This window comes from Buteo buteo, chromosome 6 (genome assembly GCF_964188355.1).
Source record: "Buteo buteo chromosome 6, bButBut1.hap1.1, whole genome shotgun sequence".
NCBI lineage: Eukaryota > Metazoa > Chordata > Aves > Accipitriformes > Accipitridae > Buteo > Buteo buteo.
Genome location: NC_134176.1, coordinates 30,155,465 through 30,183,173, shown reverse-complemented (window position 1 = coordinate 30,183,173; position 27,709 = coordinate 30,155,465). Strand labels below are relative to the sequence as shown.

Here is a 27,709-nt window from a genome sequence, read left to right as displayed (position 1 = left end):
TCAGTTAAAAAAGGATTTGAGACAGACTCAGTCATGGTCATGCCCACAAGTTTACCACAGTTAAGTCGAAGTGGGAATATGTAAGTTGTTTTATGCAATTTTTTTAAATCTTTTGCTCAGGCAGTGGTATACCCCATGTAAGTTATGTGTTTAGCCTCAGTGAATTATTCTAGCCACTACAGATGTTCATAGTTTGGGGATGTCCTGTCCAGGTCAGATATGTCTCTGTATAGAAAGCTACAACGAGGTGACTGTGGAAATTCACTTTTCTGGGACAGTTTTACCAATACTGGAGTATATAAAAAGTTGTACTGCTGTGGCTGGGAGAGAGACAAAACTGTGGTTTCTAATGGATTTTACTTCTTAAATTACAATTCAATATTCCTGCCTTTTTGGTGACTGGAGAAACTGCTTTTTCTCCAGACTGCTCATTCATTGAATGAGAAACATATCTGTTTTATGGAGCAGACAATTTCTTTTCTTATTCAACAGAGAGGGCTAATTATTGAAGGGACAGTATTAATTATGCTTTTAAAATGGAGATTTTGAGCTAAGGCAATTTGGGTGAAGGTGCTGTAATTCTCACATTGTCCTGAAAATGTCTGAAATATTCATTTGTCTGATCACTAAGTTCACTACTGTGCTTCCTGGAAAAAAAAAAAAATAAATTTCTCTTGTTCTCTTGAGTCATCCCATGTGTACACTACACTGTATGTCCAGCAAAACCCTCATCTGTATTGGCTTGAAGGTATGCTGTACATTCAGCCACATAATTGAAAATAATAAGGCCACAATAAATAAGATGGCCTTGGGGTATAACACCCAAGGGATTCAATTGGTGTCGCTTTGCATCAATGTCCATGCATCATGGTAATTGAGGTAACATAACCAATTACCACATTTTAATTAGAGTTGCAAGGACTTAGGAAAATCTGCAATGGTAAGACAACTCACTTAAAAAAAAAAAAAAAAAAAGGCACCTGTCTCTTTGCCACAGGCTTGTTTTTTAGGAGGTAAATAGCCTGCTTAAAGCTCTGCTTAGAATTTTTTTCCAACTTCCTCTTGGTTTCGTTCTTTATAATGCACTTTGAAAAACAAATTGTTTAAAAATACTATATTGCTTCTGGTCTGGTATCTTTATCCTTTTCTCTGTTTATCTGTTTCTGTGACGCTTTCTGGAAAACAGTTTTTAATAATGCTAGGCATGGTGTCTCCACTTCTCTATATTTAATTCCCTGGTGCAGTACATTTTCAAGCCATGGAGTGACACTTGTTCTAAGCTTTAAAAAAAAAAACACTAAAAACCATCCTTCAGAGGTAAAAAATGCATTTGTCATTGTTCACTTATTTGTTAGGTAGCTCCACTAAACAAAAACTTGATTTCATAAAGATTCTTATTTTATCACAAACCATTATTTTGTAAGGTGGGATCTAGCTAAAAATCTTGCATAAAATTTAGAAGTTCATCAGAAGTGCCTAATATAGCAAAGTACTCAGTGATGATTAACTTAATTGGCTGAGGAGGGCACACTATGTGTTGTAAAGTGCTGAACACCTATTACATGATCTAGCCCTCATGAAGTAATTATTTAATGACTTTTGTTTGAACCTTCACAAATTTTTTTTTCATTATCTATCACAAGTCTTTTTTTTATATTGGACCTCTCCATATGGCAGTACAGTCTTGATTGCTTGTATTTGTTTGTCAGTCATCTTGTTTTAGTCATATTTCAACACTGGAGACGGCTCACTTTGGTGCTTCCTTAAAATACACTGTTTTTTCAGTGAATAGATATTTGATTGTAGAACCTGTGATGTGATGCACCATCATACTTGAGGTGCATATGTTTTTGAGCTTCTGGGTTGCATTGCTTGCCTGATTTGTGACATGGAATAATTACCTGTAGGATCTGAAATGAAGTCACATAAATGGTGAACATAGGTTTAAATTTTTCTTGGACTTTAATTGAAGATAGATGATATGTCCCACATTCTTGCAAGAAATTCTGTATTTCTCATAATGTTCTTGAAGATCAGCCTTAGTTATGATGGCAGCCATCACGGCAGTATGCAGAGTCTGGATGATCTGGCAAAACTGAAGCTGGTAAAATCCTTCTTGTTGAGCAGATCTTGGTAAAAAAAATTGCAGACCCAGTGGAGTTTAGTCAAAATTAAGTAAAAATTCAGATAAACGCTGTGTTATATACTTCAGAAAATCTCCTGAGTGGTCACCTGCAGTGGCAGGTTTTTAGAGTAAATAGAAAGAAAGAATAATACATTTAAGTCTTTCCACAGAGGACTATTCTCCATCCTCAGAGACTGTAAAACTTTCTGTCACAGCTAACTACCAGTATAGGGTAACAATCCAGATGTGAAATACTCCATGCAGTGTTACCAATCTGCTAAATTATTCAACTGTTTCCCTCACTCTGGCAGATGTTGTCATGTTCTGCCATGGCTTTGTAAAATGATAGGAAGCCCAAGGTGTATATTCAAACTCATAACCCCAGCCAAACCAGAACAAATTCTAGACCTCTGAGAGAGCAAACCCTCTGAGCTCGCTGCCACCAAGTCAGACTTTTAGCCGTTGCTCTAATTTTAATCACGTTATGGACTCTTTAGTTGTTGGTTGGATTAGGCAAGAAGAGGCTAGTGGTTAATCCAGACTGCAGAGACTAAGGCAGCCCTATTTCACAATCTCAAAATCTCTGTTAAAGCATAGTAAGCCTGAGCTCTCCCCCTGGGGAGGATGGAAAGTAAAGGTACATACTCCTAACTTTCTCTAGAGTCCCAGAAGATGATTTGGGAGTAGGCTAAATTGCTGAGAGCAAATGTACTCACCAATTCTACTTTGTTGCTTGTGCGAACCTTTATTCTTTTCTGTTAATGAAAAGGGAGCACTGAGTAGAAAGTCTTCACGGGTAGCACAGTTTCAGCATGGACAATGTTAGGCGTAGGCTTTCCTGTGGAGCCTCTTCCAGTGCAGTTTCTCTTTGCTCCATAAGGTGAACCACCTAGAGCAGAAAGAGTAGTTCAGCATTCTTGCTCTTTCAGTCCTTTTCTCTGCACTATAATTTCCAGACATACATTTCCTGCTGATGTTGATGGTATTGATTACATGTGAATTTTTAGTTTGCATTATAATGAAACCTACAAGAACATTTCTTGTAGCTTGTTCAACCACGGCCCTACAGTAGCAAGTCTCAATCACCATCCACCTCAACTGGACTCAATATACTTCTCTGAGATACATATATCTCTTCTGTGACTCCTTGCTAATTCTGCACACACATTTAGTTTCTTTATCCTATGCAGGGTACCCAGCAAACTTTGTAACATGAGAGGTGAAAGTTACTTTTTTGTTATTGGCATAAGCACAGGAAGATAAATGAAATTACATTAAAGGTAAAGAGTTATTTTAATGAGAAAATCAATTGCAGCAATAGTTAATTACTCCAAGCCCCCTCTGATTTTTTTTTTCTTGACAAAGCACACAACATTTCTGTGCAGTGTTTGAAATTTACTTGCTTTTTTAGAAGACAGGTTTCTTTATGAGACTGGGAATACTTCATAATGGCTGATCATGGTTTTAAACAAAAAGGCTATAAAAGCAAAATAAATAAAGCATATATTTCCCAGTATTATTTTTAAACCAAGCATGGTTGCTTGATCATGTGTAACTACTGTCCACAGCTCATACTACAATGAAAACTTGACTTCAGGTACTCAAGGCAGAAAATATCATGATCACAGCGTTACAGGACTAGGTTCCTGGTGTTATAATTAGCTCAAAGCACAGTGTCTGAATTGAGTATAAAATACTGCATCTGTACTAATAGTTTTTAGTAGTATCCTGTGAACAGTCTGTTTCGATGACTGACAAGTCTAAGTCACAGATACTTCGAATTTTTTTCTCTATTGTGCTCTATTATATTAGGGGAAGAATTACATAAACTTGCTGGCTCAGTGCCAGCAAGTTTTGTGTATACATCTACATATATAAATTTATATTTATATTTATATTTGGATTTCTCCTGTATTCATTTTCTGGTTAATTCAGTTTTAATCTCTTCAAAGGTATAAATTCAGAGAGAGGGAAAACTAATGTATTTTAAAATTGCTTGAACACTTTAAACTATTATATCTCTGGGACTTTCAAGACTGGTCAGTGGTGCTGTATCACCCAGTGAGAGGCTGGAAATCTTTTCTTTTGGGGGTATACAAAGCTTCTGTGTTCATCCATGCAGCCAGAAGATACTTCTGTTCCTCAGCTATCTACTGTCGACGCTGTGTTTCAGACTGGTGCTGTTTTGGAGTTAAGTGAGGGAATTTCATAGCCGGTAGAAAGTTGGTAATAATTCCCTGATGATCTGAGTTTTTTAAATCGTTGGTGTTTACAAACCCTCAAGAGATTTAGAATGCCAGTGAGGCCTTCAAAAATGCCAGTTTATCATATAGCTCTGTAATTCAACATGTGATCATGAAAACACTGTCATATTTCTCATAGGTAATAACATCTGACCCTCAATAGTGGCATATCTAACATTCTTAACTTCTTTGCATTTATAGATAACTACAACATTAGTAAATCAACTTGCCACAATTTTTTAAAATAAATATTCAACAAAGAATTAGAAAAATTCAGGTTTTAAGACAGCAGAATTCAGTCCTATAAAATCTAGAAATGTGAGTTTTATAACTTTATAATGGAAAAAGTCAACATCCCAGTAGCAGGCTTAGGTCTTTATAGTGTGGTGGCATATATTCTACCAACCATCTATCAATCTATTCATCTTTTTGTCCGTGCTACAAATTAAATAATGGTCAAAACAGTGTGGGTAAAGCACCTTCCAGAGCTTTGATAAAAAGACATTCCTTGCTCCTGAAATGTTCATTAAAACTGTAAGATGTGTAAAATCTTCAAGTGAATACTTGGGAATAATCAGTTTCAGTAAGAAAATATTCAGAAATTGGAAATCTGATGTTCCCATGCATGCAGATCTGAAAGAACTGTCAAACACCATTTAAATGGCAAAAATAACTCATTAAAAAAGAAAGAGGAAAAAATGGCTAGGTTTTTATTTTCAAGACAGAGGTCATATTTCAAAATAACTCAATTCCTATTTAGGCACTTAAGTATAGCGCCAGATATTTTAAACTGCTCAGCAGATAGCAACTCTCATTTCAGGGCATTGTGTTCAGATTACAGGATGAAGTCAGTATTTTATTTAGATGCCTAATATTCACTAATCATAAGATCATGACTGAGTCCAGCATTGTTTAAAAAATTAGAGTTAAAGGAAATAGGACAGTCACAAACTTGTGATTTTTTCATTAATTTAATGACTTGTTGCACTGCATCTCTAATGACTCCAGTTCTGCAAGAAATGGTATGTGAGGGCAACTGAAGCTAATTTTCTGATATTTTGTTTCAAGAGTTCTCAAACAAAATAGTTTTTAGAAAGAGAGGAAGAAACCTTATTTTCTGGTTGTACAATAATTATTTCCATCTTACAAGGGTCTTCCATATTGGATGATAGGGCCCCAATCCTCCAGCCATTATGGAAATGTATTTGCAGGACCTTCAGTAAGTATATGCATAATCAGTGTTTCATTGTTCAATATTATAGGATGTTCTAGGAGCTGCATCAGCTGTAAGCAGACAGGAATATAATAAAAAAACTATTTTAAAAATGCATGAAAATAAATAAGTTACAATTATTCACTCTTTTTCTTAACAAATTAAAAGGTAGCCAATGAAATTATCAGGCAGGAGATTTAAAACAATCAAAAGGGAATGCTATTTTCATGTAGTGCGTAATAAAAGTGAAACTTGTTCCTAGAGGATGTTATGGATAGCAAAAATACAAATGAGTTCAGTAAGTAATTAGACAAATTAATGGAGGAGACATCAATTAATGCTTATTAAATTCCAACTCTGAAAGTCCCCACTGGCTGACTGCTCAAATTTGTGATGGCAGCTTCTATACCATTCTATGTGTTTGAGGTTTTTTTAACTTTTCCATAAACATTCACTACTGGCCACTGCAGGAGATGGACTCAGCTGAATGGACTGTTGATCTCACCCAAAATGACAGATGCTTTTTGAAAGCACATGAACTTGCAGATCTGGAGGCCTGCCTATACTATATTTTTATGTATAACAAAGAAGTTTTAAGGAATGCCTAGAGGGTTTTCATTGGGGGGGGGGTTGCTATTTCCAAAGACTGGGATGTGGCCATTTAGGTAGTCTGCTTTCACCAGAAGAAAACTTTGAAAATGTACCCAATTAACAGTTTTTCAAGATATTTCTAGCACATTTTTCTGTAAAATACACAGAAAACATAATACATATATCTACTTAATGTTTAAATGTGTACATACATTTATGTGTCAGAGGTACTATAATATACATTAAATAATAAAATGTAAATCGTTAGCAATGATGATCTGAATTTCTTTTTTCCTTACATATAAGACATTTGTGTCATCGTTGTAGCCCTAATCCATATTCAGGTCTTCGTGTTTGGTGTGCAGTAATATGTAAATTACCTAGCCAGCTGCATTAAGCAGTGTTTGTTTATTCTATTTCTTTTGGCATAGCATATAACTGAATTTCTGCCAAAAATGTGGCTGCTTCAGGGAACACTGTTCAAGTAGAAGGAAGTTTTGAAAGGAAACACACATGATAAGTCTTTACTCTGTGAAACAGTAAAATCAAAACAAACTTTCTGTTCATAAAAATATCTGTATTAATGTAAAATAATGGGCTTGTAAAATGCAATGAACGAACTGAATCTTTTTAGAATGCTCTGTTTACATTGGCTTTGTAAACAAGAATACAATGCTAAGGCAGTGATTTTTTCCATATGTGGGAAGGGTGACTAAAACTGGTGAAACATGAAAATGGAAAGTTTAAGAGAAATTATTTTAAAATGGCATATTAATCTCCCCTAACACATAGCATTTAAAAGCATTTAAATTTAGAAAGCAGTGAAGTTTAAGTGTTAAAAAAATTGCATTAATGATGCATAGAGCTATCTACTTATGCTTGCAGTCCTTTCAGTCTTCCAGTCTGACACTTCCTTTTTTATCCAGCCAGCTAATTTCCCCTCTTTTGTGAGGAGTAACTGTTTTCACACTAGTGCTTACCCAGCAAGCCTCCTCATTGTTTCATGGTTAATTATCTTCTTGAGCTTCACCTTCTCGAGTAAAGGGAGAAAGACGGGGCCTCCCCACAGCTCTAATGAAAGCTAGGTTTTAGAGATGCACTGTGTGAATAAATGCAGTGTCTGATCTACCAACATAATAAATGAGTTCCTAAACTTTATGGAGTCACAGCTCATCCAGCAGGTTTACTGAACAATGCAGAAAGATGCTTTATTTTAAAAATACTTTTTTATTTTTAAAAGGGGGGTGGAATATTGCTTCAGTGTGAAACCAAATGCCATCAACTGTTCCGAAATCTCTAAGCATTACAAAAAAAGGTACATGTCAAACATTCAGTTTCAGTTCAAACCTGAGCTGCTGCATGGAAGACTTTGAGCTCTATACTTTAAAGTTGTATATTAACAACACTTCTAACAATGTTAATACTAAGAGCCCTGTGCCCCTCAGTTATTACACCTCTTTGTAAACTCTTAGTACTCATTAGACTTTTCGTGCCTCACCAGCACTGAAAATAGCCGTTGTGGATAGACATAAAGCTTCAGTTTATGTTCCAATTTGAGCCCAGGTTTAAATGGTGTAACATTTCAAATAAACTCTCCTGTAACAGAAGAAAGTTGAACAATGGCAATAGTGGTTTTGTAATAATGAGGTACTCCCCACTGTAATTTTGTCCTCAGCCAAACTAAGGCAGGTGAATATAAACCTCTCACCATAACAAGATATGGGTTGTCCATTACTTGGTCTTCTTCTAAGTGAATTTCTACAAAGTATGCTTATGTTAAATCATTTCTCAGTTGACCAAACCAAAATGCGCATATAACACTGGTACTTGAGACATTGCACAGGATTTATTCAACATCCTATATTAGACTGAAAATTCCAGTCCATTTTGCCAGCCAAGTCCAGGGCTGTGTTGGCATCTGTTCTGTACAGAGAAAACTATAAACATCGTCACTTACCAGCGATGGAGAGAGGAAAAAAATCTGGAAGTTCAAGGATGAGATGATCTTAGTGAAAGAGCTCTGTCTAGGGACCTCTTATACTTGGAGATAAGACCGGTGTTTCTATTTTGCAACATTTGAAAAGCAGCTCTTCTTAGATATAGGCTGTGTAATGGCAAGGAACAGTTGTATTGTTGTAGCTTCTAGGTGCTTACCGTTGTAATTTTGATTCATCGCCAGAAGAACTCTCTGCCATTTTTTGACAACTGTGGTGTTTAACTTAACACTTGGAAATCCATAGGTGGGCAGACTGTGCAAATACTTACAATATGCAGCATTCTTCCAGCCTTTGACTTCACAATACTTGCTTATTGACTCCCCTCTAGTCAATATCCCAAATTTACAGATGGTGAATCAACGACTTCAGGAAGTGCCTAAACTGAGATTACAAAGAAATTGTGTTGAAAATTTAAATAGAAGGAAAAAAGTATGTCCTTTTTGATAACATGAATTAGGCTAAATTTGGTAGTCTCTCAACTGCTTCATGAGGAGGAGAAACTGATGATAGAGCCAGATATTTTTCATGCAGTCCTGTTATTCATAAATAACAGATAAAGTCTCCCTTTCCAGTATACAGGAAGAATTTTTATTTAGAAATTCAAGCCTTTCTCCTCCAGCTCTGAGTGAGAAAACTTTCTTTCTAGGTTTCTCCCAAGGTCAAGCTCCCAAGGGCTTATGCCCTATTCTTTTGTACCTTATATCTAGCTGTTTCTATGGTGATTCTCACTCTTCAGTGTTTCTCACAAACACTTATTTCTGCTGAAACAAAGCTGTCAAAAACTCTGTGATTCCAGGTGTCCTGATGTGCCTGTTGTAGGCTGGAGATGGCTATTGTGTCTACTGAGTCCATTCATAGTGTCCACTGAGTTGTTCTGGTTTAACTGAGAATACACTGTTAAAGGAGTACCAGTTCCAATGTAAATGATACTAAATTGAAAGTTTTCTTAATGAGTATGCAGACCTCTTAACTAGTACAAAGACAAAGCAATAGTGATTTTATTATGCCATTGTAGCTTTGCTAACACAACCTTGTTTCATGAGCATCTGAATGCAGAATGCAACTGAGTTGCCATTAATACAGGCCTACCAGTGAAAAATCGGGTCAAGATTCCGCAGTGTAGACAAACAATAGCTGGTTTTGGTGGATTTTTTTGTCTTAATCATAAAGACTTATCTTTGATTGGGTCAAATTCTGAGACTTGGCATGGATGAACTCCCACCAACTTGCATGGGCATGTATCTGAAGTAGAGTGCCAGGATTTGCTCTTTTCTGAACTAGGTGTGTATGGCAACATTTTGGGTTTGGGTAAAGCTAGGAATGCTTTTCTAGGAGTTTCATAAAGGGCTTGTGTTAGGTTCTTGCACAAAGAAATTCATATATTCCTCTGAAGTAAAGGTGAGTCCAAAATGACATTCAGGGGCGAAAAAACCTGTCATGTAACCTCTTGACAGATGAAAAGAAAACTACAAAGCAGCAAAAACAACAGTCAGTAAAATATGCCATGTAGCCAGGTTTTTTCATCACAAAAAAAGCAAAAAAAAAAGCCCAAATACACAACTTCAAATATAGGTCTGGGATTGTAAACCTATTTGGATGACAATATGATTCGATATAAAAATGTTATAGATGTTCTTCTGCTCTCGAGTAACATTTAAAGGGCTTCTTCAGCAAATGAGAACCAGAGATGTTAGAAAGCCATATGAGGATATGGTGGCAAAAAAGGAGGCCACTGCTTCCATAGAGGCTGGAAAATAGATAATAGGTAGTGTGTTAGCAGTGATACTCTGGGCACAGCGCAGGGACTAAACACTCTGAGTCCCTGTTTTTGCCTTGACCTGTGATAGAAGGTAGTTCCTGCAGGCCTTCTGCTGACACGGCTTACCTTCTGTTCCAGCCCGGCTTGTCTGAACCAACTGGTGTGTGGTGGAAGGGCTGGAGCCTTTCACTCTTTATTTTGGCCATCAGGCACTGCAAGCACCTTACCAAGAAAGAAGACCCTCATAGGACTCATGTGCAGGCATGACTGACCCCAGAGTGTTACCTAGCATCGTCAAGTGACATTTGAATAGCAGAAGAACGGTTAGAGAATGGCCAGTTTCTCTGACTTTTATAAATACTTCTATGGCTAGTAGAGACTAGTAGTTTTCAGCTGGGCACCCTCTTAAAATGTCAGTGGAGTTATTTCATCTCTTGCTTAGTAGATGGGCCCATAAAACAGCTATCATGATAAAGAAAATTATCATGGATATGACAATCCTATCCTCTCGACTTTTATTTCTGGGCATTATCAAGAACTTCAAACATCGTCATAAAGACAGGTACCTGAGCAATGGTGTAACCTCAGTTGTTCCCATAAGACCCAGCCTGCACTGAGACCCTTGCAGGTGACATGTGTGACTGCAGAGAGCAGAGGTGGAGGCCACGTCCTTCCTGTGGTACAGGAATCTGTACGTGCAACCACCCATGTAGGACCCTGGCAATGCGTGTGAGCATCCGTAACGCCTCACAGAAAAGCACAAGTTCTGCATGTGCAGGACTGAGCATATTATTTCATTGAAGGAGGCAATAATAATTGTAAAATGAAGCAAAAGAAAGTGTGAACTATGTTTTGGATCTTATTTGTTCAGGAAATAAACACGTACCTTCTTCTTTTAACTGGTATTATAACAAATATGTATGTTCATGATCAGTTTCTCTAGTGATCTGTGATAAAGCATACTGCTTCCATATATTTTGAGACCATATTGTAATGTGCAGGTCACTTCAGTATTATGCACATGGAATATTATGCATATGCTCATGCATATTAAAATGTTGGTGATGAGAAATAGGGACAGTTTTCTTGTTGGCTATGGTATAGGGAACCCCATTTAGAAAATGAACTGAAGTGAAGCAGAGGTGAAGTGCGTACTGTACACATGACTATTTCCCTCAGCAGAAGTACTTGGCATGCTTGCATTTTTCAAAAGACAAAATCATGTTTGTCTTCCTTGAATGTGCACACATTCCTGGAGATGGGGGATGGTTTTCTTCTCTTTCTCTTTCTTTTTCCCCTGGCCCCTAAGCGCAGTTGAGTTTGGATAATTTGTCCACAGCAACTGAAGGATATGTTGCAGGGGAGGGAGGAACAGAGTTTGTATTTATTATTGTAAAAGCTCTTTTTTTCATGTTAATTCCTTTTAAAAAATATAATGGTACGTAGGGGTTACATTACAGGCCTGTTTCACCAACACAAAGTATCTGTACTGGAGTAGCACATGCAAATGAAGCTGAAACAGAGAATCATTGTTTAATAAAATTTGCTGCAGATAAAGCAAAACTATCCGTGTTTTTAGTAAAAGAAACAAATGAAAAAATGCATTTTTGAGACTTTTCCTTAAAGAGCGCTAGGGTTGAGGAAATGTCTTTATTTGGCTTAATAATCTTATTTCTTCCCATTAACATTTTCAACAGATTATCTGTTTAACCATTAAACACCAACCCTACAAGCATTTAAGTGCACACCTAAGTTTGGTCACATGAGTTATCCCACTGAAATGGGAATACTGTTCTGAGCAAAATAGTTCAGGGTTCAAATTAGGAATAGCCAAACTCCTTAAAGTAACACTTTCAAATACATTAGAACTAATTCAACCTTTCACTCTTCTGAGCCTGTAATTTAATTGATTCTGGCTTAATTATATTAGAAACTTTTCATGCAACAGTAAATGCTTCCTAAGTGTAGTTTATCTAGTGCTAATATTTTAAAATAGGAATATGCATAATATTGGGCATCTTTTTGTTCTTACTGCAAAGTTATTTTTTACTTGCTTGGTCAAAACTATTTACATTCTTTTACTGTGAGCCATGTGACCATCAACGTCTACTCTAGACTTTAGTGGTTTTTAGTGACTTTATAACAATAAAGTCACCCTAACCTACTTTAAAGATACCCATTTTTAGAAAGATGACATATACACACACGTATACACATGTATAAGCACACACACACATATATACATGTGTATACATGTACACTCTTGCACATACAAAAAACAAGTTTCTAAATTCTGGGAAATTTAGTGCAATTAGTCACACCAGCTGGTAGCCAAAGAATTTTTGCCAGACGGAATGGTACCTTTGCAGCATGTTTTGTCACAGACTTCAGCAAGACCAGAACTTGAGCATACAGGGCTCGCCCCATTGAAAGCCGAAGCTCTGTAGCACACTCAAAGCTTCTCTTTAATTGTAGTCTGTCTTATATTTGGAGACCAGTATGTCTGTCTGTGAGAGACCCTTTTCTTGTTGGGTATTTGTGGTTCAAGAAGTGATATCTTGCACCAGGCTAGGTAGAACATCCTTTGGAGTGTGTAAGTGCAAACTCTGTAGGAAAGCCACATTCATCATTAACTGAAATGGGATAAAAACACATGGTGCAGCTCTCACATAAGTTTTCCCAACTGGATATGGCAATAGAAGATTTGTTTGCTTTGTGTAAAACATGCATTATGCAATACTATACCTTTCTTTGGAATGAAAAACAAGACAAACAGGAGAAGAAACAACAGTATTTTTTCCTAGTAAAGCAAGCAATCAGAATTTAGCTCTGACACCAGCTGACACTTATGGTGTTGTACCTCCCGTCTGCTGTATAACACCAAGTAAAGGTTCAGTTTGGGGAATTTTAAATGTTCTATTGGCAAGACCTAATAACCTATTACTATCATGGTAATTCTAATCCTCCAGCACCCTACCTGTGCACTGAGTAGCCTGATAAGGAGACATCTGACATGAGAAAAATAGTCCTCAGAGATTCCTGATTTTACTTTGCTGCTGCTGTCAGTGCAAACATAGTCTGGAGTGACACCACCTTCCATTCTTCACTCCAGAGATTTATCCAAGAGTCTGTATGGCACTGCTCTCTCCAACAACTACCTCAATGTCTAAAGTCTCTTTCTTGTTTGAGCAGCTTGCTAAATTTTGTAAAAAAGAAAGGGAAAATATATACCCCTGCTAAAAATGCCAAATACAAAATATTTGTGACTTAAGCTGAATGGCTTGTTTCATAGTTAAAACTTGGTCTGTAATTGGGAAGGGCTGCCAATGTAGCGGATAATCACTGAAGCTGTACTTCAAGGGAGATGATGCTCATAAGAAAAGTAGTAATTCACTAATACCAATTCAGTCAGTTCCTTGGATAGGGAAAGCTATGCTGGTAAAATGACCATATCTACATAAGAGCCTTTGCAAGTATAGCTGTGATAATCAGAAGAAAAAAAAAATATCAAATCCCTTACCATCATAGCTATGCCTGCAAAACTTCTGAGTCTGTACCAGGCCTCAGAAAAGCATGTGCATTTGAAGAATAAAAAATAGGCTTTGAAGTGAGGAGCACTCAGTGAAGATGAATGGGCTGAGGTCACAACTCTACATGTTTTATTGTTTTAGTCCATCTGACTTGCAGAACAAACAAGGCAGCCAAGTGCTGATTTACAGGGGGAAGGTTATCTTCCTGACCAATAAGGACCAAATGTTTTGTTTTTGAGAAATAAAATCAGATTCTATGGAACATAAAATCCTTGGAACCTGCTGCTGATTTCCTGCCTTCGGGAATTTCTTTTTGCAGCTGGCAAAAGCTTAAAACAGTAAAATTGTGCAGTTTAGGAAGCTTTTCACAGCAATGTCTTCCTAATGCTAAGTACAACAGCGTCGTAAAACATGCCACAGACAAAATGAGTAGTTGTAGCTGATTTCTTGTTTAATCTAACAGGTTTTCAAACTAACTTTAATTATTGTCATTCTCTTGTACCAGTTTTTACTTGCAGGTTGGTTAAGGGTCAACTGAAGTTGGGAAACTGGGTTCAACTAAGTACTAGCCAGGAACCATTATGAAAACATGGCAAACTGGAAAATCCAAATATGGATTTCTGAGCTCCACAATGTTCAGAACTGCTCTGATAGCTCTAGTTGTCTAGCCAATGGGTGTTTTCATGGGAATTTACCATTTAAGCTATCACTAACCAGTATCTCACAGGGAAAAAAAAAAGGTTTCTAACTAATTTACTCCATAAAAGCTTTGGCGTAGGTATGTCCACAAAGACCCTGTAGCCTTGAACATTAGACATAACAGATGCTCAAAATCCCCAAACCCTCCTAACCTGCCAAGGAGGAAAAAATTCTTTGGCACCCATATTTCTGCCCATGATTATGTGCAATATCTTAACACAGCTGCAGTACTCACGGACCTACCTTACAGCTAAGCCCAATGAAGCATGAGGACACAGATTTATCTTACATGGAGAATGTCTTGGTTTATCAAATATATTAATAATCATATTACCCTGTTGAATGGTGGATAGCTACTCTGCCCAATTTAGAGAAAATAATTCTTCCTTATGCCTGTTGAGTGTTTTAGCCATTGGTCTACTGGACATACTGGGATGTGATAGCCTTGTGTCTTACACAGAAACAGTGCCACCTACATCCATAATTAAATAGACACTGGAGCAGAGATTTGGACCTATCTGTACCTCTTGCCAGTTAAATGTGCTAAACACTGCACTGCAGGATAGAATTCTCCTCGTCTACCTATGACCCAATTAATATTTAATTGTTTTATGTAAAATGAAACAGGAGAAGCAGGCTCCTTTTCAGAACAGCATGTAGGTAAGGCTTCTCCTGAGAGAATGAGAACCTGGTTCATGTCTCTTATGCCCAGTCTGGCAAAATGTCCCATGCCCAAAATCAGTGCCCAAACTATTGAGCTGTTGGAGAACATCCCATGATTGGGAGGCTGAGCAGCTTTAGCTCCTACTTCAGAGAGACAGCTCCCAGCTGAGAACTGAAGTCAGAGATACATGCCTTCCCCTGCATAATTAACCTTGGCTGAGTCTTGATGAATCTAAGTCAGTAACTAAGTTGTGTACAATTGCACTTCATTGGACTACAGCCTCATTTTATCTGCTTGTATTTCAGTAACTTTGTAAGTTTGTTGTGATTTAGATTGCTGTTTGGCGTGTGATCAATGCTGTATTTGAAAAACAAAACTTGCTCCAAGAAAGCTCAAGAGAGCGAGAGAACAAGAGATCATAGTTGAAAGTTTTTTTGGAAAAAGTGCCTGATTTTCTGGATACAGTGATCATTGTTCAGCTGTTAAGATGACTTAAACTAAACAATTCTACATTAGTTAACACTTCTATTACAAGATTTATTGGATAAGCAAAGTCTTCCCTAAAATGGAGACCTCTCAATAAATAGAAAAATAAAGTAAAATTAATTTGTGCTCAGAGAACCAGCCCCAAAATCATGGACCACTTCTGTCTTATTTTGAGGGGTTTAAGGTGAGTCAATACTGTTGGCCACTTGACACATCACATTTGAGTAAGAAATGTTGTCAGGCTGTTCTTCCTCTCCCACATGTGTTTCTAGAAGGAACAATTCTTGATACTATATGTTCTGAGTCATGATAGCAAATATTACTGGAAAGTTACAAAAGTCTTAAAAAGAGCAACCTAAGTTCATCTCAATTATTTATCAGCCCTTTCCCAGAGAAAGGTGTCAGCACAGACAATATTTGAAATTCATGTAGTATTTGATTAGACTGATTGATTGTTCTTACAGCTGAAGATATTAACATTCATTAGTCTTACTTACTGGTCATTAATACTGCCTTTATTATCAAGTAAAGAATAAATAGAAATTCTAATAAAAATTTCTCAAGACTTGTGATTTCCAGTGCATTAGATCTGTTGTTTTAAGGCTGACAACACAAAAGTTTGTTATAAACATTTCAAAAATCCTTTAATAAATCCTTTATATCTTAACTCTTTTAAACTTAAGCAGGCTAAGAGACATTCTCATATATCCAACATAATAAAGCACTAATCTCATGGGTTTTACTAACACACTATCACACTCCTATGTGATTCTGCAGAATGGTTAAAATTTGTTACATATAAAATGACTAACCACAGTTAACCTCTATTAAAGAGATTAAAGTCAAATTTCTGTATTATATTTTGACAGGAAGTAAGAAAAAAACCTCTAAGACGACTAAGAAATCATGTAAAATTTAATACGTTTCATTTTAATTGATCATTTTAATGGTACACAAAATGTAACAAAAGTAAAAGCCTGTTAGTGATCATTGTTCCAAAAATGCACTTTACTCCCATTAATTTACTTCTATGATTTCAGTGGAAGCACATTTAAAGTGCAGTTGTAAATATTTTTAATCTTTGCCTTTTTTTTTTTACAGGAGCCTCTGAACGTGATTGATCCCAGTTTGATGGATCTAAATGGTCCAAGTGAAGATGCACTAGAATGGGATGAAACTGACATAAGTAATAAGCTGATCAGTATTCATGAAGACTTAAGTGATCCTGATCAGGAACTCAAGAAGGATGATCTAAGCCAGAAACCTACTTCAGGAGGATGTGGTGATAATGATGTGAATGAAGACAAAAGTATCAGTGATCGTGGAAGTCCTCTTTATTGTCCCAGCATTACTTCCCCTCCAAATCCTCACATCTATCAGGTCTATAGTCTTCATAATATTGAATTATCAGAAAAAAAACACATGCCTTTTTTGAAAAAAACATCCAAACTCTCCAATGTAACACAGTCTAACATTTTAAACAAAAGTCTTAGTAAAGACTCATCATTTTCATCTACCAAATCCCTGCCAGATCTAATAGGGGGGACCACACTGGCAAAACCATATAACTATATGTATCAGAGTGGAAGCATAAGCAGGCATTCCGAGAGTGAGAGTGGCATAGTGAGTGAATGTGATACAGAAACTACAAATAATTCAGAAATTTTTTTGCTAAATGATATTGAAAGTACTCAGAGTAATCCTGAAATTGGGCATGCAGAAACTCAAGTGGATGATATAGTTGATGTAATAAAACAAAAAATAAAGCAAGATGAAGAGGACCATGCTAGTCTCTCAGATGATTTCCAGTTGGCACCTTCTGCATGTTGTGGAATTGAAAATGGTGAGGATTTGGACAGCATTACCATGTGTAACCCTGTTTGTCTAGAAGAACTGCAAGGAAAACATGACGTGTTTACATTTTATGATTACTCATATCTTCAAGGCTCCAAATTCAAATTACCAGTGATAATGAAACAATCGCAAATTGAAAAAACACATACAGCGGGCAGTTTGTTTCATGGTATTTGTCTTGATAAAATACCTGGTAAACCTGAACATAAGGCTGGAGAGTCACAACCAGATGGGTTTATTCATGACCATACTCTGGCAAGTGTCCCTGGAGAATCAGATCCCAATTCCTGTAAATCTGCAGAAACTGTAAGAAAATTAACTGTTACAGAGAGTACAAGACAGGTTTCAACTTTATCTCGTAGTTCTTCGTTAGAATCTCTGTCTGTAGTAGGTGATTTGTTCAGCTCAGGTATTTTTAAAGGTGGAGATGGTCTTCAGCGAAGCACCTCTTTGGAGAGCTGGCTGACTTCCTACAAAAGCAATGAAGATCTTTTTAGTCATCATGGCTCAGGAGACATAAGTGCAAGCAGTGATTCTGTTGGAGAGCTCAGCAAAAGGACATTAGATCTTTTGAACCGCTTAGAGAATATCCAGAGTCCTTTAGATCAAAAGATAAAGCACAGCATCTCTGATATAACACTCCAAAGTAGCTCTCAAAAAATGTCTTTTACTGGACAGCTGTCTCTAGATATTGCATCCTCAATCAACGAAGACTCAGCAGCTTCTCTCACTGAACTCAGCAGCAGCGAGGATCTTTCTCTCTGCTCTGAAGACATTGTACTGCACAGAAATAAAATGCCAGATTCAAATGCATCATTTAGAAAACATCTTAATAGGTCTGTAGCTGATGAGAGCGATGTCAATGTCAGCATGATTGTTAATGTCTCCTGCACTTCTGCTTGTACTGATGATGAAGATGACAGTGATTTGCTTTCAAGTTCCACCCTTACCTTAACTGAGGAAGAGCTAGGTATCAAAGATGAAGATGATGACTCCAGTATAGCAACTGATGAGGATATTTATGAAGAATGCAATTTAATTTCAGGACTTGATTATATAAAAAATGAACTCCAGACTTGGATTAGACCAAAATTTTCTTTGACAAGGGAGAAGAGAAAAAGTAACCTCAGTGATGAAATTCAGCACAGTAAAGTTAGTAACGAGACATCAAAAGCCACAGATGCATTAAGCATTGAAACACTATTGAATGGTTCAGTACAGAAAATATCAGAAAATAATGGCAATAGTAAGAACGTACCACGTGAACGTGAAAAAGGGACAAAGAGTCACCTGATGAAAGATATCTCTCAGGTTGTGAAAGATCAGCTTGTGGATGATATGGAGAATGGCAATGTTGAAAATACTATTGGCAGTCAAAAGGAAGGTCTTGTTAGAACATCAGCAACTCCCCAAACTCATGCATCACTTGGTGTCAGAAAAGCTGAAAATGAATGTTGTGTCTGTGAAGCATTTACAGACAGTTCAGATGATTCACATATGGATGGCAAGGAGACTGTTCTGTCATCAGATGGATCCAGAAACCCTCCAAAAGAATGTCAAAGACATCTTCAGCCTGATCATCACTCTCTTGCTTCCTCTCCTGCTAAAAAGCCTTGTCTTGAATCTTCCTCAGAAATTAATTGTGTAGACATACAAGACACAGCTTTACAAACATCCTTACCTAATGGTCAACAACATAGAATAAGCATTACTGAAAAATCAACTGATTGCTGTACAGCCTTGAAATCCAATGAAGCAGAATGCGACTCCTCAGCCAATGGTCTTGATTCATGCTGTAACTGTGAATCTGCTACTTTTGATAAAAGAAACATAGAAGATGGCTCAGTACACAATTTTGTGAGGGAGATAATAGACATGGCATCAACAGCTTTAAAAAGTAAGTCACAACCTGAATGCGAGTCATCTGCTCCAGCTTCATTAGCACAGATCAAGGAAAAAGTGTTAGAACACTCTCACAGACCCATTCAGCTGAGAAAAGGGGACTTCTATTCTTATCTTTCACTTTCTTCTCATGATAGTGACTGTGGAGAGGTAATCAAATACATAGAGGAAAAGAGCAGCACTCCTGTGCCACTGGACTTCACAGATGAAAGAGAAAATATTGAATGCTTTTTTGAAGCCTGTCCTGAGGAAGAACGGATTGAGCAGCAGCAATCCATTTCTAACAGTACTCCTGAAGCACGAGTTGAGCAGCAGCAACCTATTTCTAACACTATTTCTGAAACATCTCCAGAGTCACTAGGTGAAGTGACTCTAGAGTCATTAGAAGAAATTAAAACTTCATCTGAAGGTAGGGATTTATCTTTCTCATGTAATGGTGACAATGATATGAACGTCCCCAATCCTAACAAACAAAGTACATCAAACAATTTGAAAAATGCTGCTGATGATTTGCTGATTTCAGATGGGCAAACTGAACGTTTGGAAAATAGTTCTCCAGAGCTTAGCACTAAAAAGAGTAGTACAGGAGAATCACCTGGATCTGAAGAGCCCAAAGGATGTGTTGCTGCTTCTGAAGAGGCTTCAGCTATAGAGTTTCAGTTAAAGCCTGGCCATTCACAGAAAAAGGATGCTTTGCATCAGAACAGTAAAACTCTTACTTGTGAAGAAAATCTCCTTAATCTTCGTAAGGAAAGACATATAAATATGCACAGATAGAATGTAACTCTCTCCAGGCACATACATTATCCTAAAAACAGGTATGTACTCTGCAAGTTGCACATTCTTTTTTTAACCTTTTTTTGCCCCCCCCCCTTTTTTTTTTGTTTACATTTTTGTACAATGAATGCAGGTGAATCACCATCCAGGGCTTCTGTTTTATGACAGTACTACATAATTTGTTTTGATTACATTATAATCCCAATTTACATGCCACTGGTCAACAAATGCAGTGAATTCTAACTGCTTCTTGCCCTTTGGCTTTGCACTGACATGAGCTGCTCCCTTCTGCAACAAATCTGCTATCTTGCAGAACTTGGGAATTCTTCATATTTCTATGTCAGCCTCCTCTTTCCTCCTCAACTGAGCAGTGGAACCAGAAGCCAGCTCTACTCATTGATCCCCTTCAGTCAGCTGGCCTTGTGAGGTGTTCAAAAGCACTTGGTGAAGCTGATCTTCCGGTTTTACAAGAATTTGGGGTGATTAGTGAGTTTGAGTTCTACAATATTTCCAGACAAGCCATGAAGAATGGCTAAGCAGACTGGAGAAAAAGTAGAGAGATAATAAATCATCTCTTGATGTCATTTTACCATGATTTAAGTTCAGTAAGCCATTATCAAGAACACAATTATCACAACACAGTGTTAGGTCAAAAGTTGAGGTTATCAAAATAAGTAATCTTTGCAATGTCATTAAAGAGTATTATGTGAGGGTAATGTAGAATAAAGACCTGAATACCAAAGGAGATGGAAACTGATAGTCACACAGCAGGACTGGAAGCTTCAGTTCTATCTTGTGGTAAGCATTTTGAAACATAAGTAACATGGTGGAACCTAAGACGAAAAAGTGGCTTTGATCTCTTCCAGAGTTCCTAAGTAGTTCAGATCTGGAGCTTCTGTCCTCACATAAATGTCTACAACAACTGCACATTTAACAGCAAAAGAAGATCTACAAAGCAACTTCTGGATAATATCCTAGCCTGTAGCACTGCTGCTTTGAGCCTCACTAGTTGTTTGGTGACCCAAAAGCCAGCATAGCTGTATAGAATGCCATTAGTTTTTGGAAACTCTCCTCCAGTACACCAGAGCCAGCATGGCAGCTCCAAATGCCACTCCAATTCCAAATGCCGCTGCTTGCCAGAAGCTTTAGCAAGGGAATTTCCAATAAAACACAAGGCTGAGCACGGGACCAGCTTTCCCCGGGAAGTTCTGGAATCTCCATCCTTGGAGATTTTCAAAATTCAAGTGGACGTGGCCCTGAATAACCTGATCTACCTTTGAAAATAGCCTTCTTTTGAGCAGGAGGTTGGACCAGATGATGTTCAAGTTTCCTTCCAACCTAAGTTATGCTACGATTCCATGATGTTGCTAGGAGAAAAGGCTGTTATTTATCACTGCCCATGAAAACCACTAGTACTCTCCTATTGCAAACTATGTAGCTATAGCAGAAGATCTGGGCCTATTTATAAGAAATATATTGCTTTGCTGCTATTAGATATCTAACTTCTGCATTTCCTGATTTTGCTATATTGTATTACTATGCTTTGGGCTTTTCTTTTGCACATATTGGTGGTTTACCCAGCATTCACACATTCACATATGCATAAATATTTCTAGCAAAGTAGGTTATGACAGCAATAGTCTACAGCTTGCCACTATCTCTTTCGAGACATATCTATTTGAATAATGCATTGTATTGGAACCATCATAGCAAAGAGGATATTTCTTGAATGGCTTTGAAAGTGGCTATCATGACCTGTTGATTGCCAATGAGGTTAATACTTGGACACATCCAAACAACTGGAGAAGCAAAGGAAATCAACTGGGAAATACAAAACTCATAGATGATACTATATATTCTAGAATTACGTTAAAAGGATTATGTGTATATGGAAGCCTCTATTTGGAAATTGAGATGATGACAAAAGTCTGTGGTTGATAAGTGATAATTATGTAAACATAAGCTTTTCCTAAATTACTGTTTTATTAGGTTTTTTATTTTTTCACTCATTTTTATGATATTAATTTGAGGAATAATACTTACTATAGTGAATGTGATTTTATTCTTGTTCTCATTCTTTCACTGATGAAGATAATAACATGTCTTTTCAATTCATTAGTACTTTTCCTCTGAGGATCTCAAAATACTATATAAACTTTCCCTCACTCTTCAGAACTTCATAGTTACTTACTTGGTAGCCAGCTGTGTTTTACATAAGACTGGGATATGAAAATATGCAGTTAGTGTAAGGACTAAGATTGGACATAGATGATGGAGATATTAATAAATGCCCCACAATGCAATAAAATGTAATGCAAAGTTTGTGTGCAACAACTTAATAGGGTTATGCTATAGTTTTAATTTTTGCCCAGGGGTTGACAAATATTTTAAGGTAACAAAGCCCTTCACACTACATCCAACTTTTTACATTTAGGAAGATACACTGGTTATTAACTGATACATATAGCATTTCTTCCATGGAAATTATGTACTGTATTATTCCCAGTAGTAAAGCCCTAGGATACAGATAGTTTATCTCTGGCACATCAAAAAATGAAAATATGAGCTGCTAGATTTGGTTTCACTAAAGTCTGAGCTCCCTTCCCCCATTCACAAGCTTGGTGCTTTAACTTCATCTCTCATGCTATGGGGAATGAATTACAGAAGCAATCTATCCTAATTTGTTAACTTATTCAAATAACAGTTATTATACTTAACTATGCTAAAGATTATCTTTTTGGTGGCAGATTGTTTATTTTTTGATGAGGCTAATTACTGATTTTCCAAAGGTAATTTACATTTATTACTAATACATCTTTTAAAATGTGACAGATAAATGTTGTTCCCATAAGTGTATTATGAAAAAAGTTACTATTTAAAAACACATTATTTAATTTGAAAGATAAATGGCAAACACCATTATTTTTCCTGTAGCACCTGTGCTGTAAGCTCATTTAAATGTGTAATTCCATGTGTAGCTGCAATACTTAGAGAAAAATAATCTATGGTATATGTGTACCTTAAAAGCATACTGAGAGTTCAAAGCTGAAAAAACCATAGTTTCAAATATAGTTTGACTTTACACTGTTTTAGTATTGGCCTTGGCTGTATGGGAGAATAGAAGTAATAGTGAAGTAAATATTTTTGCCAAATGTTGCGATCCTGTTATTTAGCAGTGTGCTACAAAAAAATGACTTTTATGGGAAAATAATAACAATCCTATAAGCAGGCTTAAAAATATCTCTGTCAGCACTGACTAGTCTTTCGTATGAGCCAACACAGAGCTCTTCAACAGAGGTGCTCACAAAGCTATGCTGATTTTATTTCTCAAGTAGGGGACAGCTTGAAAGAACTATCTTTCTCTATATGAGATCATGCGATCTGCTGCTGTCACTGTGACCCATGACTCACCAATGGGGTGGGAATTTTCAGTCACATATTCAATATGCGTAGAGATCAATACATTAAGGAGGTTTATGTGATATGTCCAAAGTCTTTTCTAGAGGATACATTAGAATTCTGTGTGTAATTTGTTAGTTCTTACAAGTCCAAAAGCTACTGCCTTCCTTTTGTGCAGAATTTGTAATTTAAACTTAAGTTTTAACTTAATTTAGGGAAAAAAATATTTTATTTGTGCTTAGGAAAACTAAATTGGTTTTATCTGACAGTGCTGCAATGTTAGCCAGAATATCCTGCCACATACTATAGAAACCCAGGACTGGTACTCAGAAGGCCTGACTGTTATTTCCTGCTCAGCAATAGATTTTTTTGTATGACTTATTGCCTCCTTGCCTCAGTTTCTTTAGCAACAAAACAATGAGAATAATAATCAATGGGACCTATGAAACATGATTTATTCACTGAAAAGTGTTTTGAGATCCGCAGATAAAAGATGATACATAAAAGCAAAAGACTGTTAGTTAATTATTCATTACAGGAGAAAAATAATATACAGGCTTACACAATAGTTAATATATAATAATTTACTTTTAGAGACTGGGACTACAAGAATAATCTAAACCTTTGCTTACCATTTTTTTCCTAGAGTTTTTTATAGGAAGGTAGATACTATAATGTTTCTTTATAGAGTTTAAAGCAGTCTGACTTTTTAGCTCGTTACAGTATTTGACTTTAAAAAAAAATTAAATAAACAGATAATCCTGTATTGTCTGTGAATTACATAATTTTTGCAATACTTGACATAATGAGTGAGACTTTTCTTACTATAGATATGTGAAACTCATGCCAGAGTTGTAGAAACCTTTTGATACAGTCTTCCCCTTTATTCAGATCAGTTCTTCATTAATTTCTAAACAAACTGTTGAGCTTTTCACTATTTTCATGTAAGTATATTTCTTCTATAAGGAGGGGGGGTCAGTTACAGCAAATAAGATCAAAGGAGAAGGTAACTGGATAGATCCAGATATTCCTGCTTAATTTGGAAGGCACATAATGCATGTCTGGAGTGCCTCCTAGGAAATGCCTATGAGATGTACTTTGCACTAATCTTTGAGCTGTATTCTGACAGTTATTTCTTCATAATCCTCATCATAAGCCTGTGCTCTTTGATGAATAGTTTAACCCTAAACTCTGAGCTGGATAATTCTATAGTATGAAAATTTAACTCATTGCTGGTACTAGAAGAGTCTAAATAGCTATTTACAATTTAAAAACACAGTAATGACACTGACGATTCTATTCATGGACCACTTCTGTGACAATCCTTTTCTCCTCTCCATTGAAATCTTATTCTACATGTTTACATAAATATTAAAATAAGTGACGGGTAGATCTTTCTGTTGCTTCGCTTTTGAAAATTCCTACGTTTTCATTGATCGGTGCACTTTTGAGTGTGCTGAAGGTAAGTTCGCAGGTAAGGATGAGGACAGGATCCAGGGAAAAGGTCAGATTTGATGACTTCCCTTGTTTCTTTAGGAACAAAGTCTTTACAAAAATCAATGCGTTTCCTACATCGATACAATTTTTTACACTAACTTGTACCTCAGGCTGTTAAAAGTCATTGTTTGCCTACTGTATGCTTCTGCATTAAAGGCTCTGGCATGTGACCATTTAATGACTATCAGTGGTTGTTCTGGGAAAGCTATGTTTTGCAAATAAAACTTCATTTTCTGTAACCTACTATTACTTTTTTGTTTCCTTTTAGAAACTTGGCTGCAATTCAGGTGCAGGTTCATCCTGTAAACCCTGGGATGACCTCCAATTCCATTGTATCACTGCCTTTCATTACACTGACTCCCAAGATAAATTTTCTTTCCAAACGTGATTTGTCCATGTTGGCTTTGTGATCAGGCTGCATATGCTAGTCCTATTTCAGTGATCATTTTGTATTGTAGCAAGGCCATTTGCTTTCATATGGATTCCTCTCCCAAGCTACCTCTAATGACCTCCCCTTCCTAAATTGGATGCTCCTGTACTACTTATCACTAGTTCTGTTCTTTAAAGTTTTGAAGTTCCACAGAATTCATGATCAGTCTGGTTCATCTTTTCAGAACTGTACCTGTCAATACTCTTCTATTTTATGTATCAAATTTAATATTTATGTGTCTAATGCATAAGCTTATTGAAACTATTTTACTTTTAAAGTGACAATTTTGTTGGATTGCAGCAAAAAGAAGTCATTAGCCGTCCTGATTCAATACATCTAAAAATTAAACAATTAAAATAAATGACATTTTATTTATTTAATTTTAAAATTTAATCTATGCAACACTTCAAGAAACAACTACATGGTGTTGTATATTAGGAACTGTTGACATTCTACTGAATTAAGTACAACATTTTGGGTTTTTATGCTTCTTGAGGTGGTAATGAGAAAAAAAGTTTTTAAAAAATGTGTGCCTTGCTGTATTTCTTATACCATTTATTAAAAAGCTGCTTTCACAGTAAAATTATGTTGGTTTGAAAGGAGAAAATAGCAAGGTTAAGATGTGTGAATAATTTCTGTATATATGTATAACCAAGTGCAAACATTGATGTATAATGACAGTATAAAATGCTTTCATGTTTGTGATGTCCAGTGATGTGGAAAATATAAGCCTTAAAACCATTAGATTGCATGGTAATTAGAATTGGCATAATAAACATAGTTTATTGGGGAAAAAAAAAAGCAGAACTGGTGATCTGTTTTACCTGCGTTCCAAGAACAGAATTGCTTTATCAAAGTACAGAAGAATATGGTTTTGTTTGCAAATATTCCCTAGAGATATGTGATTCCATAGCTGGTGAAGATTTGTATTACCTGGCTCAGAGGTAAAGAACTTTTTCATTAATGATTCTGCAGGTCTTTTTGGCCAAACAAGGGGACACGAATATTTAATAGTTTAAACTAGGACACTGCCAACTGCAGTAGTGGCAATGAGCAGGCACACTTATAGCAGACCTTTTGTTTGTTTATCAGTAACAGTTGTCCGATTCTTAAAATTTCATTCATTTACATAATTATATTGAATAAGCTTTATATATATTTATATAGACACCTCTACAGTTGGCTGTTTCAGTTACTTAGACTGTACATTTAAAATGTTTTTATCTTGTGCTAAAACTATATTGGGTTGCCAAAATAAGGCAGACAGCTTTATAACCTATCTCTGCAAACATGGTGTTCATCTCATAAAAACACTATTGGGAAGGGATATCAGGAAAGTTAAAAGGCAAGGAATGCTCTCCTATACCACCTTTAATCATTATTTTTCCAAGTATTTAAATGTTTTTACAAAATGCTTCAACATTCTTCTTCCTTTAAAAAATGTGAATCAGTTTAACAAGCTTAGCTAGAAGCTTAGAGGAACTATACTGACCAGATGATACATTTATACAACACTGAAGGAACAGGTATTTAAAAACCCCACATGTTTTCAAAATTATTAACAGCTTCCTATTACTACAAGAGGCAAATTATTTATCTCAGTTTAAATTTCCACTGCATAGCCTTGGGTAGGCTATGATGTGGGTAGGGCAGCAGAAACAACTCTTAGCTTAAAGAAAAGTGTAAATAAAAAGTGCTTATTAAGAGAGCCTTTTGAATTCATAAAGTTTTCTGCTTTTTCCAATCTTGTATCATGTACAAATCTAATAGCTTAACTATAATTACCTAAAATGTATAACTATATAGCTAAAGTTCACTTGAATATATTTTAAATATCTTTTTGAAATATATATAAAGTAATTTGGAATATAACTCCTAAGTTTAGTAAAATATTTACAGTGACAATTTTTTTCATTTATGAGTTATTTCAAACATGATTTTTAAAATGGTCTTGACATGCAAATTGAGTTTAGAATAATTCTTTTTTTCTCCCTAGCTTTTTCTGGTTTATGTTGTACTTTTCTGAACTTACTTTAACTATAGTCATACCTTACATACCTCTTCCTGATGACAGGAAAGCTAGTAAGTCAGAGGCTTTTCAGATCTGTCACCTCACCCAACAGACTGTGCAGAACTCCATCAATTACTTGTACCATTCTATTAGGCCATTTGCCACGAATTCGCTTTTTTTCCTGGGGGAAAATACTAGTACTTGTCAAGTCAATAAACCACATATTCTTCATACAATATCTGAAATATTATATGGTCACAACTCAAATTTCTGTGGTTCCTTTCTGAGAGATGCTGAGCATTTTAATTTAACTAGTATTCCCAGATCTATATTATTTGGTCTCATGAGATACAGTCATCATTTTTATGACTATGATGCAAGACCCATCATTATCAACTATTCCTTTTTTGGCACGGTTAGAAGCTTCACCCTTTTTTATTTTTCTTCTCAGAATATATTGGACTTTGTTGTCAAGAAAAATTGATTTCTAAAGGAAAAGAAAACTCTGATATATGCTCTACAGGATTTGTTC

At 36.2% G+C, this 27,709-nt stretch overlaps 1 protein-coding gene across 2 annotated transcripts in view; it reads left to right on the top strand.

Moving 5' to 3' along the window:
• The window catches only part of AKAP6 (A-kinase anchoring protein 6), a 236,655-nt gene extending 210,663 nt beyond the window's left edge, over nt 1–25,992 (top strand). For both annotated transcript variants that reach the window (XM_075030308.1, XM_075030307.1), the window contains exons 13-14: nt 16,409–19,881; nt 25,005–25,992. In XM_075030308.1, the coding sequence (XP_074886409.1) occupies nt 16,409–19,840 (3,432 nt within the window). In that variant the 3' untranslated portion in view covers nt 19,841–19,881; nt 25,005–25,992. The remainder of the gene's footprint in view (nt 1–16,408; nt 19,882–25,004) is intronic.
• Nucleotides 25,993–27,709: the final 1,717 nt, after the last annotated feature.